The sequence below is a fragment of the Jaculus jaculus genome, chromosome 15 (genome assembly GCF_020740685.1).
Source record: "Jaculus jaculus isolate mJacJac1 chromosome 15, mJacJac1.mat.Y.cur, whole genome shotgun sequence".
NCBI classification, from domain to species: domain Eukaryota; kingdom Metazoa; phylum Chordata; class Mammalia; order Rodentia; family Dipodidae; genus Jaculus; species Jaculus jaculus.
Window position 1 is genome coordinate 75,086,054 of NC_059116.1, and position 19,201 is coordinate 75,105,254.

Below are 19,201 nucleotides of genomic sequence, written 5' to 3' on the forward strand. Positions count from 1 at the left end.
GGAATCAAACCTGGGTTGTCAGGGTTTGCAAGCAAGCGTCTTTAACCGCTGAGCTATTTCTCCAACTCTCACTTTGTATTTCGATTAAACTATGTTTTTCTTTCAACAGTTTGGTGTACAATCTAAGAAGAGGCTGAACAAAAAAAATTTCATAAGATATTCTTTATAGTTGCCCAGAACAAAATATTAATCCTGATACTTCATTCCACTATCAACAGATGTAACAGCTACTTACCTTATTTAATAGTCTTAGAAGAGAATCATTTGAAAATTAGATACTGAAAACCTTGTTTCTATATTTTATGGGCTAGAGAGATGGCTTGGCTGTTAAGGTGCTTGCCTGCAAAGCCTAAGGACCAAGGTTTAATTCCCCAGTACTCACATAAGCCAGATGCACAAAGTGGCACATGCATCATGAGTTCATTTGCAGTAGCTGGAGGTCCTGGCAAACCCGTTCTCTCTATCTGCCTCTTTTTATCTCTTTCTCTGCTTGTAAGTAAATAAAAATACTTTATTAGGCAGTTGTGGTGGCACACGCCTTTAATCCCAGCACTTGGGAGGCAGAGGTAGGAGGATCACCTTAAGTTTGAGGCTACCGTGAGACTACATAGTAAATTCCTGATTAGCCTGGGCTAGAGCAAAACCCTACCTCAGAAACCCCCCCCCCCAAATATAAATTTACTTATGAGTGAGAGACAGAGAGAGAATGGGTATGCCAGGGCTTCTTGCCACTACAAACTCCCAGAAACATGCACCACATTGCAAATCTTTATAAAATCACAATCATAGGAGTAAATGGCTTGTGCTCTGGGCAAGTTTCATTTGTTTTAGAGAAACCTCTAATACCAAATAATTTATTTAGCCAGGCATGGATAGTAGGTATCTACAGTCCCTATATTTGGGAGGCTGAAACGGAAGGATCACTTGAGCCTACAAGTATGAAACCAGCGTGGGTAACACAGCAAGACCTCATCTCAAAACAAAAATTTGTTCTGAGATAATTTTCCCATTCACGGGTTAGAATTTGGATCACCTGTGTCATGGCGTTAATACACTCTACACACCTACTCACATGAACCCCAACCTAAAACCAAGCAGTCACTATACTTCACATTAATGCTACCCATTAACATTTCAAAATGAGGTTCCAGATGTCAAGTATGAGTAAGGACACAAAAATGCACTACTTACAGTTGTGACGGAAAGACCGTGCCACGCGTGGGCCATAGAGTTATGTCACTTAGCAAACAGCCTTGAACAACTAGTCTCCCTTTCCATGGACAGATGAGACCTTTGAAAAAACCAGGGAAAAGAGAACTGATTACTTTGTGAATGAAGCACTAAGGGAAAAACTCTGTAAAAACAAATGAAGTAACTTCTTACCATTGTTAGTGGGTTCAATTCTAGAAAGCAAGAAAAAAGTATTTTTATTAAGAGAAAGAGAATAGACAGTAGCAAAACTACATCTGGACATAACTACTCACATGCGTTCATGAACTGGTGCTGCCATGTTCTTAGGTTCCCTCTACTAGAAAGCTACAGTTAACAAGGAACAGATCTGCCTGGGTCACTTAAGAACAGTGCTGCCTGTAAGTTGATAGAGGTAATTCTGAAAGAAGAAAAATAATTGTTATCAGCAACATGGAACTGCGAATGAATTAAGTTTACCCAATGCTACCCGCTCCTGGAATATAACCCATCAGATTTAGAAATGTATCTTAAGTATACTTATTCCCAATGGCTGTACCTGATTCAGTTCAAAGGCACAAAAATGACTTGTCTGTTATCTGGAGCCATATGGCAAGTCACAGCCAGAAGACGGCCCAGTGTAGTAACTTGTATAATTCTCAAACACAAACTTGACTTTTCTCTAGAATAAAAATAGTAAGACTAATTAGTTGTCTTCAAAGAGCAATAATATTAACCTTAGGAACCACTTTAAAAATAGTACATAGGGATATGGAAGTGTTTCCACCAGTAACTAAAACAAAAGTTGTATTTCTTGGAAAAATAATTGTATTATAGAATTACCCACAAAACCCTTAAAATTATATTTCAAAACAGCTATGTATCTAGGCAATTTTCTGAGGCAACTATCTAGAGTTTTTATCATGACATCAAAGATTAAATGACCAGCTCTTTCTAGGCCGGCGCTCAAGGACAAAGCCACGTTCAGCTCGAGTGCCAAGATTGTGAAGCCAAATGGCGAGAAACCAGACGAGTTCGAGTCGGGCATCTCTCAGGTGCTGCTCGAGCTGGAGATGAACTCAGACCTCAAGGCTCAGCTGCAGGAGCTCAACATCACCACGGCCAAGGAAATTAAAGTTGGTGGTGGTCAGAAAGCTATCATAATTTTTGTTCCAGTTCCTCAACTGAAATCTTTCCAGAAGATCCAAGTTCGGCTACTGCATGAATTAGAGAAAAAGTTCAGTGGGAAACAGGTAGTTTTCATTGCTCAGAGGAGAATTCTGCCTAAACCAACAAGAAAAAGCCACACGAAAAATAAGCTAAAGTGTCCCAGAAGCTGTACTCTGACTGCTGTGCATGAGGCTATCTTTGAGGACTTGGTTTCCCAAGTGAAATTGTGGCAAGAGGATCCGCGTGAAACTGGATGGCAGCTGGCTCATAAAGGTTCATTTAGACAAAGCCCAGCAGAACGTGGAGCACAGGTTGAATGAAACCTTTTCTGGTGTCTATAACAAGCTCACAGGCAAAGATGTTAATTTTGAATTTTCAGTTGTAAACAGATGACCAAATAAAGTCATCATTCACAATTTTAAAAAAGATTAAATGACCAGACAAAATTGAAGAAAACCAGTTTTTAAAAAACATTTCATTTATCTATTTATTTATTTGAGAAAGAAGCAGAGAGAGGGGGAGAGAGAATGAGTGCACAGGACCCATAGCCATTGCAAACAAACCCAGAATCATGTGCCACCTCATGCATTTGGTTACATGGGTACTGAGGAAGAATCAAATCTGAGTCCTTTGGCTTTGTGGACAAGCACCTTAACCACTAAGCCATCTCTTCTCCCTTAAAACCAGAGTTTTTTTTTTTTTAATTTTAGGATTTTTATTTATTTATTTATTAGAGATAGAGGGAGAGACAGACAGATGGAGTGAGAGAGAGAATGGGCACATCAGGGCCTTTAGCCACTGCAAACAAACTCCAGACACATGACACCATGTGCATCTGGCTTACATGGGACCTGGAGAATCGAACCTGGGTCCTTAGGCTTCACAGGCAAGTGCCTTAAATGCTAAGCCATCTCTCCAGCCTGAAAAAACCAGTTTTGTTGTTTTTGTTTTTGGAGGTAGGATCTTGCTCTGTCCCAGGCTGACCTGGAATTCACTACATAGTCTCAGGATGGCCTAGAACTTATGGTGATCCTCCTACTTCTGCCTCCCGTGTTGGGATTAAAGGCTTGTGCCACCACAACCAGCATAAAAACCAGTTTTTAATAAGGCAAATTAAAGAACCTACTATCGCTACTGATGCACTCAATGAACAGCTATTCAGTGACTACAGTATTTCAGAAGATGAGTTTCCAACTGAAGTATTAATCAGGTGTAAATTATGCAAGTGCCCAGTAAGTCAGCATGGGCAAGATGTAATAATATGCTCTAAAGACAACTGGCCTTGACTAATGAAAAGTCAATAATATTTCCTATAGGCTTCATCAAAGGTTAAATAAAGTATACTGGGGCTGACTGTGTAGCTCAGTAGAATCTTTTGTGGAGTGCTTGCTTAGCAACCATGAAGCTCTGGGCTTGATCCCCAGCACTGCATAGAACAGGCATCATGACATACACTTGAGAGGGGAAGGCAGGAAGATCAAGTAGGACAGTGAGAGCTGAGAGTGATGGTGCACACCTTTAATCCCAGCAGCTGTGGGGGGGAGGGGGAAGGGGGGAGAGGGGACAAGGAACAGGGGAGGGGGAGGAGGGGGAAGGTGGAAGGAAGTGAAGGAGATAGGAGAAAATCATCGACACAGGATATAACCTAAGTGAGCCTCAAAGACATTATGTTAAATAAACTAGTTATTTATGAAGGACTGTATATCCAGCAACTCCAATTACATAAATGTTTGACTAGGCAAATATACAGAGGCAGAAAGCATACTAGTGGATTTAAGAGTTGGTGAGGGTGGGGAATGGAAAATCACCACTTTCTGTCATAGCATTTCTTTTTTGGGTAATGAAAAAGGCCTAAAAATTGTTAATGGTTATACAAAATTATGTTAATACACAGGAGAACACACACACTGAATCATAGAATTTAAATGTGTGAATCCTACTGCCTGTGAATTATATCACAATGAAAGTACTTTTTAAAAATAGTAAGACAGCAGAGCATGGTGGCGCGTGCCTTTAATCCCAGCACTTGGGAGGCAGAGGTAGGAAGACTGCTGTGAGTTCAAGGCTATCTTGAGACTACATAGTGAATTCCAGGTCAGCCTGGGCTAGAGTGAGACCCTACTTCGAAAAAATAAAAATAAAAATAAAAGCAAGAGGGCTGGAGAGATGGTTTAACAGATAAGGCTCTTACCTGCGAAGCCTAAGAACCAGGCTTAATTCTCCAGGTCCTATGTGAGCCAGATGCACAAGGTTGCACACGCATCTGTAGTTCATTTGCAGTGGTTGGAGACCCTGTTGTGCCCATTCTCTCAGTCTCACAAAAGATTAAAAAAAAATAGCCAATATAGCCACAGAGCCCAATGACCTTTCTCAGTCCTCACTGCCACACTGCAATCTGTACCAAGGCACCCCAGAACATTTCTCTTCTGGAGGTTTTCCTGCTTTGTTTGAGACTCTACTCAATCCTCCTTTCTCCTACCCACAAACAGCCCCCCCCCCCATCTCTGCATATCCTGGTCCTATTACCTCAAAGTTCTATGCTTGGCTATCTTCTATATCATTCCACATTAATAATGCCTGAACTTCAATTCCACACTCAATCCAGGTTCTGGGTCCCCTTATTGACTATTTTTACCACCTGCAAGCTATATTTTAAAAACACATATGAGCTGGGCGTGGCAGCACACACCTTTAATCCCAGTACTTGGGAGGCAGAGGTAGGAGGATCACTGAGAGTTTGAGGCAAGCCTGAGACAACAATATGTGAATACTAGGCTAGCCTGGGCTAGAGTGAGACCTTACAACAACAACAAATTATATATATATATAGCTAATCATGTTCTTAACCATTACCTATTCATCTCTCAACTCAGCAAACTTTCCTGCCAATATTACCATAGTATAAAGTCTTGACTCTTACTACTCCTAACATTCCATAGTCGCCAAGTTAGCAGTGCATTCTATTATCTATTCTTATGTCACTTTGACAGTTTAGAAGATTCTTAAGGAAGTGTGAGCCTCTTGGCACTGAAAAAAACCTTTTAAACTTAAAACTCATTTTTAGGGGGGTTGGTTTTTTTGAGGTAGGGTCTGTCTCTAACCCAGGCTGGCCTGGAACTCTATAGTTCCAGGCTGGCCTCAAACTCAGTGATTCTCCTGCCTCCGCTTCCTGAGTGCTGGGATCAAAGGCGTGTGCTACCACGCCCAGCACTCCACCTCCCCAGCACTGGGGTTCCAGGCACGTGCCACCACACCCAACTGTAACATGGGTGCTGGGATCTGAACTCAGGTCTTCAAGCTTGTGTGGCAAGTGCTTTACTCACAACGTTTTCCTCAGTCCTCATTTTTGTTTTTTTTGGTTTTTCAAGGTAGGGTCTCCCACTAGCCCAGGCTGACTTGGAATTCACTCTATATCTCAGGGTGGCCTCGAACTCAGTGATCCTCCTACCTCTGCTTCCCGAGGGCTGGGATTAAAGGCGTGTGGTGTGTGCCACCATGGCAGGCTAGTCCTTTATTTTTTTAAATTAATTTTAAATTTATTTATTTGAGACGGGGTGGGGGGGAATGGTCACGTCAGGGCCTCTAGCCACCACAAACAAATTCCAGACACACGTGCCACCTTGTGCATTTGGCTTATGTGGGACCTGGAGAAAGGAACCTGGGTCCTTAGGCTTCACAGGCCTTAACCCTAACCACTAAGCCAGCTCTCCAGCCCTAGTCCTCTTATTTCTTTACAAATTGAATGTAACTTGGGCTAGAGAGATGGGTCAGCTGCTAAAGGTGCTCACTTGCAAAGCCTCACAGCCAGGTTTGATTTCTCAACTAAGAAATCCAAGACCTGTTACAGCAACTTTTGTCTGTGCTCTCTTAAATTTTTAAAAGATTTCTCACGTGAAGAAAGTAATCTAAGGGCTGGAGAGATGGCTTAGCGGTTAAGCGCTTGCCTGTGAAGCCTAAGAACCCCAGTTTGAGGCTCAATTCCCCAGGACCCATGTTAGCCAGATGCACAAGGGGGCGCATACATCTGGAGTTTGTTTGCAGTGGCTGGAAGCCCTGGCGCGCATGCGCGCGCTCTCTCTCTCTCTATCTGCCTCTTTCTCTTGTCACTCTCAAATAAATAAATAAAAATAACAAAAAAAAATTTAAAAAAGAAAGTAATCTAAACAAATCACAATGATGAATTACTTTTAGTACGGGAGCTATAGTATGTCCTGCCAAACTCAACACTGTGGACTGTACAGTAACTACAGCTGACCAAGAGCAGCTGCAACTGCAGTGTTGTGGTGGTGCTAGACAATAGCTCTGGTTGTTTTGTTTGTTGTTGTTTAACTTATACCACATGATGGCCTTTCCCCCCCCCCCCAAATCAAGTTTCCAAGTAAGTCTGTTAGGTTCCTTTCAAAAGACTATTTCTCACTCACCAGACACAATAAAAATCTATTTCTGGCTGGGCATGGTGGCTCATACCTTTAATCCCAGCACTGGGGAAGAAGAGGTGGGAGGATCACCATGAGTTTGAGGCCATCTTGAAACTATGAATTCCAGGTCAGCCTGCACTAAAGTGGAGACCCTAGCTCAAAAAAATTAAAAATAATAATTAAGCTTAATGTATATTTGTAACACTTAACCATACTCACTCTTTATTCTTTTCTAATTTTTTTTCTTTTTATCAAGGTTCGGGAGGGTTCGAAAAGCATAATCCAACTCTTTACATTAAAGTTCAAATATTAAAAAGCATGAGCCCTGGGGATGTAATGCCTGCTGGTATTTGGCTAAACGCATATACTATGGTCCCCAAACTGCCTAGTAAGCACTTCTCTCAATGCTCATACTCATATTAATGTTACTCTCCCTTTTGGTTAGAGAAGCTTCTCTTTTCAGTAGGCAGCAACCTTTGGGATGATTCAAAAGGCACCATGGTGCTGAGAAGTAGTGCTCAGCACTGAAACATCTCTCATACCCTCCAAGGCTCAGGGTCCATTGTGGAAGAGGTGGCGGAAAGAATGAGAGTCAAAGGAAGGGTAGGACTCCTTACAATGCACTCTGAATTTCAGACACAAAATGGCCTGGATATCCATGACCTCACAGTGCCTGAAACTACCTACACAAGACCATCATAATAGGAGGAAAAGATGATGACATCAAAATAAAAGACTGATTGAGAGGGGGAGAAGATATGATGGGGAGTGGATTTGTGAAGAGTAAAGTGGGAGGGAATTATCAGGTTTATTGTCTATAATTATGGAAGTTGTCAATAAAAAAAATTAAAAACATTGCCAGGCGCAACGGCTCATGCCTTTAATTCCAGCATTTGGGAGACAGAGGTAGGAGGATCGCCATGAGTTCAAGGCCACCCTGAGACTACATAGTGAATTCCAGGTCAGCCTGAGCTAGAGACCCTACTTCAAAAAACAAAAAACAAAACAAAACAAAAAGTTAAAAAGAACGAAAAACTTTTGTAAGGTAGGGTCTCACTTTAGTCCAGGCTGACCTGGAATTCACTATGTTGTCCCAGGCTGGCCTCTAACTTACTCATGGTGATCGTCCTATCTGTGCCTCCCCAGTGCTGGGATTATAGGCATGGAAACACCTGAATAAAAAAAAAAAATTAATAAAAACTAACATGAGGGCTGGAAAGGTGGCTTAGCAGTTAAAGTACTTGCCTGCAAAGCCTAAGGGGCCAGGTTCGATTCCCCAGAATCCATGTAAGCCAGATGCACATGGTGACACATGCACCTGGGATTTGTTTGCAGTGGCTAGAGGCCCTGGAGCACCCATTTTCTCTCTCAAATAAATAAATATAACATGAACAACAGATATAAGTTGTTATCTAAAACTAGACTATCAAAACAAGATCATGTCAAGTAAAATAATTTACACTAATTTGTCCTAATACTTCAATTACCAAGATATTTTAAGAACTCTTTCAAAAACAAGCTTTCTAGTACCAAAAATAAAACATTGGAAGCCTAACTGTAGATGAAAATGGGCAGTGTTGGTCAGTGTCTAGGATTGGTCAATGTGGCTCAATTGAGACACAGGTCATGCTTCTATCACAGTCAATGCAAAATACTGATCTAAACAAGTGAGAACAAATAAAAATCAGAGAATTTTAAAAGTGTATTACTCAAAACACAGAGAAACCTGTGCAATTTCAAATTCATTTTACAAACAATGTTGTCAGCCCAAACACAAATTAAGAATTCCTTAGAATTGGGCTGGAAAGATGGCTTAGCGGTGAAGCACTTGCCTGTGGAACCTAAGGACCCCAGTTCGAGGCTTGATTCCCCAGGACCCACGTTAGCCAGATGCCCAAGGGGGCGCACGCATCTGGAGTTCATTTGCAGTGGCTGGAAGCCCTGGCTCGCCCATTCTCTCTCTGTCTCTATCTGCCTCTTTCTCTCTCTGTCACTTTCGAATAAATAAATAAAAATAATTTTAAAAAAAACTCCTTAGAATTTGTAATTTTGAAAATTTTACATTAAATATATTTAAAAAAATTTTTAGGGGCAGGCATAGTGGCAAATGCCTTTAATTCCAGCAATTGGGAGGCAGAGGTAGGAATCAGTTCCTGTAACTGGAGGAATAACAACAGAATGACACATGTGGCCCTAGATGGCAAGAAAGGGCTGGAGAGACGGCTTAGCCATTAAGGCGCTTGCCTGTGAAGCCTGAGGACTCACGTTCTACTCTCCAGGTCCCATGTGAGTCAGGCGCACATGCCTGGAGTCTGACTATGGTGGCTGAGGCCCTGCTGTACCAATTCTCTGTCTGTCTTGCATAAAAAAAAATTAGTCTGTTGGGCTGATCTCAAAAAAAAAGATAGCAAGACAGATAGATTTCACAACAACAATACTTGGAAGTCTGTTTTTTTTTTAATTTTTTAAAAATGTTATGAATTCCAGATGCATGTTCCACATTGTGTATCTGGCTTTACATGGGTACTGGGGAACTGAACCTGGGCTGGCAGTTCTACACCTATCATTTTTGACTTGCTGTACTAAAAAGGTCAGCAAACTATTCAGATATTCACAGACCTTACATTTTTATGTTCAATCATGCAATTCTCATTAGAACTATTTCCAAATTAATATGGTAGGGCTTTTTTTAAAAAAATAATTTTGTACTAGTGGTTCTGGGTACCCAAATCAGGATTTCTTAGGAACTAGGTAAGTGCTCCACCAATGAGCTATTCTCCCAGCAGTATATGGTGTCTTTTATCTATATAAAGTTAATGAGCATTGTTTTAACTCATCAGGTGGGGTTTATGAATTTGTGTTTTAGTGGTATACTATTAATCTTAAATAGAGACATGGCTTAGTGGTTAAGGCACTTGCCTGTGAAGCCTAAGGACCCAGGTTTGATGGCCCAGTACCCATATAAGCTAAGATGCACAAGATGGCACCGGTGTCTGGAATTTGTTTGCAGTGGCTGGAGGTCCTGGTGCACCCACTCTCTCTCCCTCTAATAAATAAATAAAAATATAATAAATGCACTGTCATGTTTAGTATAAAGATATTGTTAAATGCTCTTGTGCCACTTACAAGAAAATCCCAAAAATATTAATTTTTTTCAGGGATGATTATATTTTAAAGCTCACCTTTGATTCTGTTTTAACTTACAAAAGAAGGTGACAACAAAGTTTAAAAAAATTGTTTTTTATTTATTTATTTATTTATTTGAGAGTGACAGACAGAGAGAAAGAGGCAGATATAGATATATATGGAGAGAGAAAGAGAATAGGAATGGGTGCGTCAGGGCCTCCAGCCACTGCAATAGACAAACTCCAGACGCATGCGCCCCCTTGTGCATCTGGCTAACGTGGGTCCTGGGGAATTGAGCCTCGAACAGGGGTCCTTAGGCTTCACAGGCAAGCACTTAACTGCTAAGCCAGCTCTCCAGCACCTCCTTGCCCTTTTTACATTTGTACATTCCAGAGGGAATTACCATGGGATTTTTTTTTTATAAACATGGGAAAATGCTAATAAAAATTAAAAAATAAAAATAAAAATTTGTACATGCCACCAAAATGCTCTGGTTACAGAAGTAGTGAATTTCCACAAGGATAAAATATGCTCCTTAACTAAATAAGCTAGACTTTAGTAGGTGGGGTATTAAATATTCTTTCTCCTAATAAAAATACTTAGTAGCAGAGGCCAGTAAGTTAAAAAGGAGACATAAAGGGAAGAGAAAGGAAGGGAGGAGGGTACTTAGTAGGTTGATATTGTATATATGTAAGTACAATGATTGAGATGGGGAGGTAATATGATGGAGAATGGAATTTCAAAGGGGAAAGTGGGGGGGGGTGAAGGAATTACCATGGGATTTTTTTTATAATCATGGAAAATGCTAATAAAAATTTAAAAATAAAAAAAAATAAGTAAATATTCTTTCTCCTAATGAGGGAGCAGGTGTACATCAAAAGTTCTAAACAGTGTGTATTTCACCATACCAAGCTATTGTGTATAGACCATTAGCAAGGGATTTAATTAAGTGTTATTAAATCTTACTATTGAAAAACAGAAAATATACTCTAGGCACATTTCTTACAATACAAGTAGTAATTTAATGAGAAACCAATTTAAGAAGACAAGAAGGGGAATATTTACTATGTAGATAATGAAAGATTTGTCCTACTACATTAAGATACATAGAATAAAAATGGAAATTAACATTTTAGAAATTATGATTAGCCAGGAGACACACTTTGAAATATTTCCAATTTATACATTTAAGAATCAGAACAATCTCCCAAACAAGAAAAAGCTAAACTGCAAGTACCCATGTAAAGCCAGATGCACAAGGTGGTATATGCATCTGGAGTTCATTTGTTGCAGTGGCTAGAGGCCCTGGCATGCCCATTCTCACTCTATCTGGCTCTTTCTCTCTCCCTCTTTCAAATAGATAAATAAAATGTTTCAACTTTTTTTTTTTAAAGCTAAATTGCAGTGACAAAGCAAAGAATATTAAAAGCAGTCAGAGACAAGATAATCCACACACATTTTACTTAACAGCAACAATGGAAGCCAAAGACAGAGGAAGGAGTCTTGTATATACATGTGCATACAAGATACTCAAACACCACACACACAAAAGCAAAAAAAAAAAAGGAAGAAATAACAAATTAATGTAAAGTAACACGAAGCTGGGCGTGGTGGGGCACTCCTTTAATCCCAGCACTCTATTACCATGAGTTTGAAGCTACCCTGAGACTACAAGGTAGATTCCGGGGCAGCCTGGACTAGAGCGAGACCCTACCTCAAACCCCCCACCCCCCAAAAAGTAACAAGAGACTAGAAATACAGAGCAAATAAAATACAAAAAACTACTTTAAATGCAACTGAGATGAAATGTTCTGACTTTTTAAAATTATACTTTAAAATGTTCCAGGACACATCTGTAATCTCAGAACTAAGGAGGTTGAAGAGGTTATTATCTGTGTAAGAGCAACACAGGCTATGTACAGTCTCATCTTTTTAGCAGTCCTAGGAATTGAATCAGGACTAAGCATCTGTTCTATTACTGATCTATCCCTCCAGCCCTACCAGACACTCTAAATGACACTTACCGAAATTATACAAGGTTTTTTTATTCATTGAAAAGACTAATATAATTGATAAGCTATAGGTAAGATGAACCAAAAAGTAGGGCACAGGGCTGGAGAGATGGCTTAGCTATTAAGTCACTTGCCTATAAACCCAAAGGACTCGGGTTCGATTCCCCAGTACCCCTGTAAGGCAGATGCACAAGGGGGCCCACAAATCTGGAGTTTGTTTGCAGTGGCTGGAAGCCCTGGCATATCCATTCTGTCTCTGTACCTGCCTCTTTCCCTCTCTATAAAATAAATAAATAAAAATAAAATATTTTAAAAAATCAACTGGGTGTGGTAGTGCATGCCCTTAATCCCAGCACTCAGGAGGCAGAGGTAGGGGGGTCACTGTGAGTTCAAGGCCAGCCTGAAACTACACAGTGAATTCCAGGTCAGCCTGGGCCAAAGTGAAACACATCCTAAAAACATCAGGCACTAATGTGAAGAGATAATCAACATTAAAATAAAAAGGAGGGCTGGAGAGATGGCTTAGTGGTTAAGAACACATGTTTCAATCTCCACATCTCATTTAGCCAGATGCACAGTGATGCAAGCGTGCAATGCAGTACATGCACATAAGGGGGTGCATGTTTGCCTGGAATTTGTGCACAGTGGCTAAAAGGCCCTTGTGCACCCTTTCTCTCTCTCTCAAAAATAAAATACTAATTAACAAAAAAAGTCTTTAAAAATGGCTGCCCAGCCACTCCCCTCCAGTCCCACCCTTTATAGTGAATTCCAGGTCAGCCTGGGCTAGAGTGAGACCCTACCTTGAAAAAAAAAAAAGATGAGAGTATTACCATGGGATATTTTTTATAATCATGGAAAATGTTAATAAAAATTGTGAAATAAAAAATAATAAAAATATAATTTAAAAAAGAGGCATAAAATTAGGGTAAGGAGAAATATATATATAATGTGTGTATACACACACACACACACACACACACACACACACACTCTTTCTCTCTCTCTCTTTCTCTCTCTCTCTCTCTCTCACACTCACTCACATTGAAAAGAACCCTGGAGTTAGAACAGGATATTAAGAGTAGCATTTTTTTTTCCGGTGTGCCTTTGAAATGTAGTTTTAACTGTCTAAAGGTATTTTAATGATTATTTTAGCAACAGGAAACGTCTGTTAACTTATATAACATACATCACATTAAAAAAAATTATTTATTTTTATTTACTTAAGAGCGATAGAGAAAGAGGCAGGGAGACAGACAAAATGGGCTCACCAGGGCCTCCAACCACTGCAAACGAACTCCAGATGCATGAGCCAACTTGTGCATCTAGCTTACGTGGGTCCTGGGGAGTTGAGCCTTGAACCAGGGTCCTTAGGCTTCAGAAGCAAGCACTTAACCGCTAAGCCATCTCTCTAGCCCCCTACATCACATTTTTTAAAGTATCTACAAACAACAGAAAACAAGCACTCAAATAGGAGACATGGGACAAAAGAAAACATCCTACTGGCTAAAAACACATTTTCTTTTGTTTAAGTAAGCAGAAAAATAAATACTACAATATACTACTTTTACTTCCACAAAACTAGTAAAAATTAAAAACTTGGACAATGTCATATATAAAGAGAATAGGGAGGTTTTACTCATAACTGCTGGAAAATAAACCAGCACATCAATGAAAGTTCACTAAGGATGAACAAGCACAAAAACAAAGCCTTCCGAGGATCCTAACACTCCCACTATTAATCTGACAGTTGAAAGTGTGGTACACATGCCCCTGGGACATGTGCAAGAACACGCATGGCAACAGAAGGTAGAGCAGCAATGGTGGAAATAATCAACACAGTGAAGCAATATTCTCACAATACATTGTATTTTAATGCAAATCAATGAATTAAAAGCAGAGTCTCTCAAAGTGGTAACACATGTGTTTTTTTTTTCTATATAAGGGCACATGCCATCATTTGGAAGACCTGCACAATTTGGTGAACCAGTATTTTCCAAATGACCAATACATGGGTGACATGTCGCCTTGATTGAGCATGAGAAGATTACTCATAAGGTTTCAAATTTACAATTTTTTGTAATTCCAAAGAAAATATTAGCACCCAAACTGGTGAATATCAAAGAATATTACTACTTGAAAAAGTTATTAAAATGTACTCCATTTTCCAACCATTTAGGCTATATGAAGCCAGATGGGTTTTTCTTATACTTCAATGAAAACAACCTACCACAACAGACTAAATGAAGTACACCTTTAGCAATTAAAGGTGACATTAAGGGTATTTGCAAAAAACAACAAAACAATGCCACTAACATTTTTTGAAAAGGAAGTAGTTTTTCTCTCTCTCTCTTTTTTTTTCTTTTCTTTTTCTCTATTTTTTTTCTTTCCTAGGTAGAGTCTTGCCCAGGCTGACCTGGGATAACCTCAGGTGGCCTTCAACTCATGTTGATCCTCCTACCTCTCCCTTCCAAGGGCTAGGACTAAAGGCGTGCACCACCATGCCTGGCCAGGAAATAGTGTATTTTTAGTGGTGGCACATGCCTTTCCCAGCACTCGAAAGTTAAGAGGGAGGAGGACTGCCGCGGGTTCAAGGCCACCCTGCGACTACATATACTGAATTCCAGGTCAGACTGGACTACAGTGAGAGTCTACCTATAAAAAAAAAAAAAAAAAAAAAAAAAGTGCCAGGTGTGGTGGCACACGCCTTTAATCCCAGCACTCAGGAGGCAAAGGACAGCCATGAGTTTGAGGTCACCCTGAGACTCCATAGTGAATTCCAGGTCAGCCGGGGCTAGAGTGAGATCCTGCCTCAAGAAACAAAAAACAAAACAAAACAAAACAAAGTTATTTAGGTTGTAAAGAAGGGAAGCCCCACTTCTGGGTAAGATGGTAGCATACTAGCCACACCAAAGCAGCCTAGGGGGAGAAATAAACAGAAACAGCAAAATACACTCTTCTACTGAAAAGTGAAGGTGTGTAAGTTATTACCAACCACAGCAGAGAAGCAGGAGAGACCAAGATCTTCCAGGAAGGAGGAAACTGGCCAGCACCCCACCTAGGTACCAGCAGCCCTGGTCCGTGAGCCCACCCAGCCAGCAGAGCAGAGCTGCATGAGCAGAAACAAGGTGAGGGATTTTCCACTACCATCAGAGTCCTGGAAAGGCAAGAAACCTGGACAGGAAGGCGGCGGAGACCAGCTGAGCAGCTGCAGTGCAACCACGGCACCCTGCAAGTCTCCCATCCCCAAACGGCGTGGGCCCTGAATGTCCAGTCTAGAGAATTCACCTCTAGCTGCCCAGCCCCGAGAGAGAGAGAGAGAGAGAGAGAGAGAGAGAGAGAGAGAGAGAGAGCGCGCGCGCGCGCGCGCGCAAGGTGGGTACTCCACACAGCTGAGAATGGAAGTCCTCCCAAAAGGTCACAGGGCCTACTTGTACAAAGCCAGATACATAGCCCTGCACTGCAGGTGCTATTCTCCTTTCCCCATCAGGAAAAGTTATGTAATACATTTGAATAATACACCCTTGGTTGGCTTTACCCTTCTCAAATAAGCTGTATTTTGGTGTTGATTTTTGTTGCCTTTCATGTTCCCTTATTTTCAGGGCCTTTGTTTTTTTCTTCTGTCATTATTGAGGGCAGGGACTGAGTGTTTCCGACTAGAAATCTCAACCTCCTACTTGACAGGATTAAGGGTGTGGAGCAACACACACCCTTAGGAACTATGATTTTACTAGATTATCTGTTTAGTTTAATCCCCACGCTTGTTTATACTCTGTGCTTGTTTTGATTGAATGTATATATTGCTCAGTTGAATTTTAAAATTTGCTAGGAATTTTTTCACCCAGTCTACCACAATACTAGAAGGCAGGCAAGCACAACACTAGGGTCACGGGTGCTGTCTCTTGGAGTATAAGAGCTGTAACTGGCACCTTAAAGTCCTGCACTGAAGATAGATAAAGTCAGATTGACACCAATAAGAACACTGTAAATAATTAGAAAACACAACCATCAAAATAACTCAAGATGCCAAAATCTCTACATCGTATTACAAGAAAAAAGACAATACAATCCCACCAAAATTATAAATCCATCAGAAATGACCTCCAATGAGACTGCGTTAGATGAAATGCCAGACAAGATTAACAAAAAAGGAGATTATATCTATACTCAAAAGAATCAAAGAAAACCAACTCCTGAAAGAATCCCAAGAAAATACAGGAAACCAACTTCATGAAATAAGGGAGTCAATACAAAACATGTGTAAGGAAATAGAAATAATGAAGAAATACCCCAAAACATTGCAGGCCATTGCTGAGGCCCCTGACTTCCCACGAGGAATAGACCCTACTGCTGAAGATTCCACATACTTGGGCTGCAAAGGCACTGAGAAATCCTGCTAGAGCAGAACTTAAAACCTCCTCCACAGAGACCAGCTGACAGAAGGCTGGAAAAAGCCACACTACATGCAGTTCAGTGGGAGAGAGAGAAATCACCAGTGAAGATCCTCAACAGTAGACACTGCAAGCCTTATGTTTGGCCAGCCAGGCCAAATGAGCCAACCATGCAATAATGGCAGGTCTGTTGTGGGGGAAACCAACTGTTCTCTAATTGGACTGGAGGCCCACTCCATGGGAGGTAAGACATCCCTGATACTGCAAACCTACAACAGGGGTAGTCATGAGCTCTAGGGATATAATGTCTACTGTTATCTGGCTAAATGTATATACTATGCTCATGAAACTACCCAGTAAGCACTTCTCTTAATGTTCATATCCATATATTAACGCTAATCTCACTTTTGGTTAGAGAAACTTCTCTTTTTAGATGGTAGTGATCAGTGACATTGGGATGACTCAGAAGGTACCATGGTGCTGAGAAGTGACAGAGGAGTGCTCAGCACTGAAATATCTCTATCACATCTTCCAAGGTCCATTGCAGAAGAGGTGGCGGAAAGAATGTAAGAGACAAAGGAAGGGTAGGACTCCTTACAAAGTGCTCCTCCAAACATAAAATGGCCTGGTTATCCATGGCTTCACAGTACCTGACACTATCTACACAAGACCCTCATAATAGAAGGAAAAGATGATGGCATCAAAATAAAATAAGAGACTGATTGGGGGGGATATGATGGAGAATGGAGTTTCAAAGGGGAAAGTGGGGGGAGGGAGGGAATTACCATGGGATAGCTTACAATTAGGGAAGTTGGCAATTAAAAAATTAAAAGAAAAAGAAAAATACTGATCAGAAATACTAGAAATGAAAAACAGAGTAAGTCAAATAGAAAACTCTGTAGAAAGTCTCACCAGTAGAATGGATCAAGCAAAGGAGGCCAGAATATCGAAACTAGAAGACCAGGTGGCAGATCTAATGCAGGCCAACAAAGAGAAAAACTAATAGGAAGGCATGAGTGGGAATTTCAAGACATTCGGACGCTATAAAAAGATCAAACATAATTCAAGATATAGTAGGAGAAAAATTTCACTCCAAAGGGAAAACTTCCTTTAAGAAGATAAGGACGCCTACAGAGTGTCAAACAGACAAAAATCAGGAAGGAACTTCTCACTGTCACATTATAATAAAACTCCAAAACACACAAACCAAAAAAAATACATTCCAAGTAGCTAGAGAGAAAAATCAAGTTATATACAAAGGCAAGCCCATCAGAGTAACAGCAGATTACTGAACATAAACCTTAAAAGCCAGAAGGGCATGGAGGGATGTATTCCAGGTTCTGAAAGATAACAACTGTCAATCAAGGTTACTTTATCCTGCAAAGCTGTCCATTCAAATAGAGAAATAAGGACATTCCACAACAAAAGCAGGCTAAGACAAAACCCACTCTACAGAAAATACTTGACAGGATCCTCCATGCTGAAGAGAAAGCAAAGCGCACATATACGGAACCTGGAAAAAACAAACCATACTCAAACAATACTTAAGAGAGCAATGGTAAAACTGGAAGAACTACAAAAAAAGAAACATGGGCCCGCCCGCCCCATGTACGATGTACAGGTGACATACTGCGGCGGTGTCAGGGTGAGGGACGCCATATTTGCCGGTGTGGCCGGAGCCATCAACAACAGAAAGTGCGCGGGCACCGCTCGGGGGATGTCTTACAAGCCGAACTGGACCGTGCACATGCCTGCCACCCTCAAAACCGCAGGAAGTGTCCACTCGCCTTCCACCAGCATGGCGACATCCTCCCAGGACCATCAGCTGTTGAGCAACTATGGGCTACCATCGCTAGGCTGTACCCAGGGAACCGGGAACAGCCAGGTGCCTCGGAGCAAATATGCCAAGCTGCTAGCCATCATTGAAGACCTGGGAAAGGAGATCAGATCCACATATGCAGGGAGCAAGAGTGCCATGGAGCGGTCATCCACGCCCGAGGGCTGGTTCGGGAGTGTTTGGCTGAGACAGAACGCAATGCCAGATCCTGGTCTTATTAGATCTGAAGGTCCTGTCTTTCTACAAGATGGGAGGTTACAGTTCATCTCTCCTGTTGAGACAAAACTCTTTGTTTTCAAAATGGTAATAGTTTAGTTTTTTCTACCATGGTTCACTATGCTCTATACCTACACCCTCAAAGATTGGGAAAAGATTTTGCAGTAAAATTTGCATTTTAAGTCATTAGGATGACCCAAGGTTTTTTAAAATTTTATTATTTTTAGCATTGACTTAAAGATGCATGTGACATTACTTTACAGCAAACTGTCCTAAAGCCAGTGTCTCCCTTTAACTTTCTTTTGAACACATTTGCATCACCTGAATTGGTCTGCTCCTTTTCATAAGCTCGTCTGACTCTGAGGATTTGCAGTGCACACTGACAGCGCTTTACTCCTAGCTGGCTCACCTGCCACACTGTAGATCCTGCTCAACAGAGCTTTGCTTAAGCATTTGCATGACTGAGGGTTTGAAGTCAATCTTAAAATTCATAAGTTATAAATACAAAGAAAGAGCAATCTACCAAACCTAACATGCACCCTGAACATTTTCATACTAAGAGTGTAGATTTTAGTTCTGTTTATTGTAAGTTGATCAAAACATCTGGAAGAAAGTGACTAAAATTGTTTGCATCTTTGTATTTATTACTTTGTATTTATTACTTGATGTAATAAAGCTTACTTTCATTAAGAAAAAAAAAAGAAAAATGGTAAAAATAAATACACACTTTTCAATAACAACACTTAATATCAAGGGCCCCAATGCCCCAACCAACATTTGCAAACTGGGTTAAAAAGCGGGATCTTTCAATTTGCTGCCTCCAAGAAACTCACTATTATACAAAAG

At 40.7% G+C, this 19,201-nt stretch overlaps 2 protein-coding genes and 1 pseudogene across 4 annotated transcripts in view; 2 read left to right on the forward strand and 1 right to left on the reverse strand.

Moving 5' to 3' along the window:
• Positions 1 to 19,201, reverse strand: part of Tasor2 (transcription activation suppressor family member 2) — a 79,655-nt gene that overhangs the window by 50,923 nt on the left and 9,531 nt on the right. For all 3 annotated transcript variants that reach the window (XM_045134594.1, XM_045134595.1, XM_045134596.1), the window contains exons 2-5: positions 1,748 to 1,870; positions 1,485 to 1,609; positions 1,384 to 1,403; positions 1,192 to 1,291 (exon numbers count right to left, since the gene is read on the reverse strand). In XM_045134594.1, the coding sequence (XP_044990529.1) occupies positions 1,192 to 1,291; positions 1,384 to 1,403; positions 1,485 to 1,510 (146 nt within the window). In that variant the 5' untranslated portion in view covers positions 1,511 to 1,609; positions 1,748 to 1,870. The remainder of the gene's footprint in view (positions 1 to 1,191; positions 1,292 to 1,383; positions 1,404 to 1,484; positions 1,610 to 1,747; positions 1,871 to 19,201) is intronic.
• Positions 1,738 to 2,751, forward strand: LOC101594581 (40S ribosomal protein S7-like). Its single transcript, XM_045134769.1, is given in 3 exon segments — positions 1,738 to 1,838; positions 2,147 to 2,569; positions 2,571 to 2,751. Coding segments are annotated over 3 exon segments (705 nt in total).
• LOC101594868 lies at positions 18,020 to 18,360 on the forward strand (annotated as a pseudogene).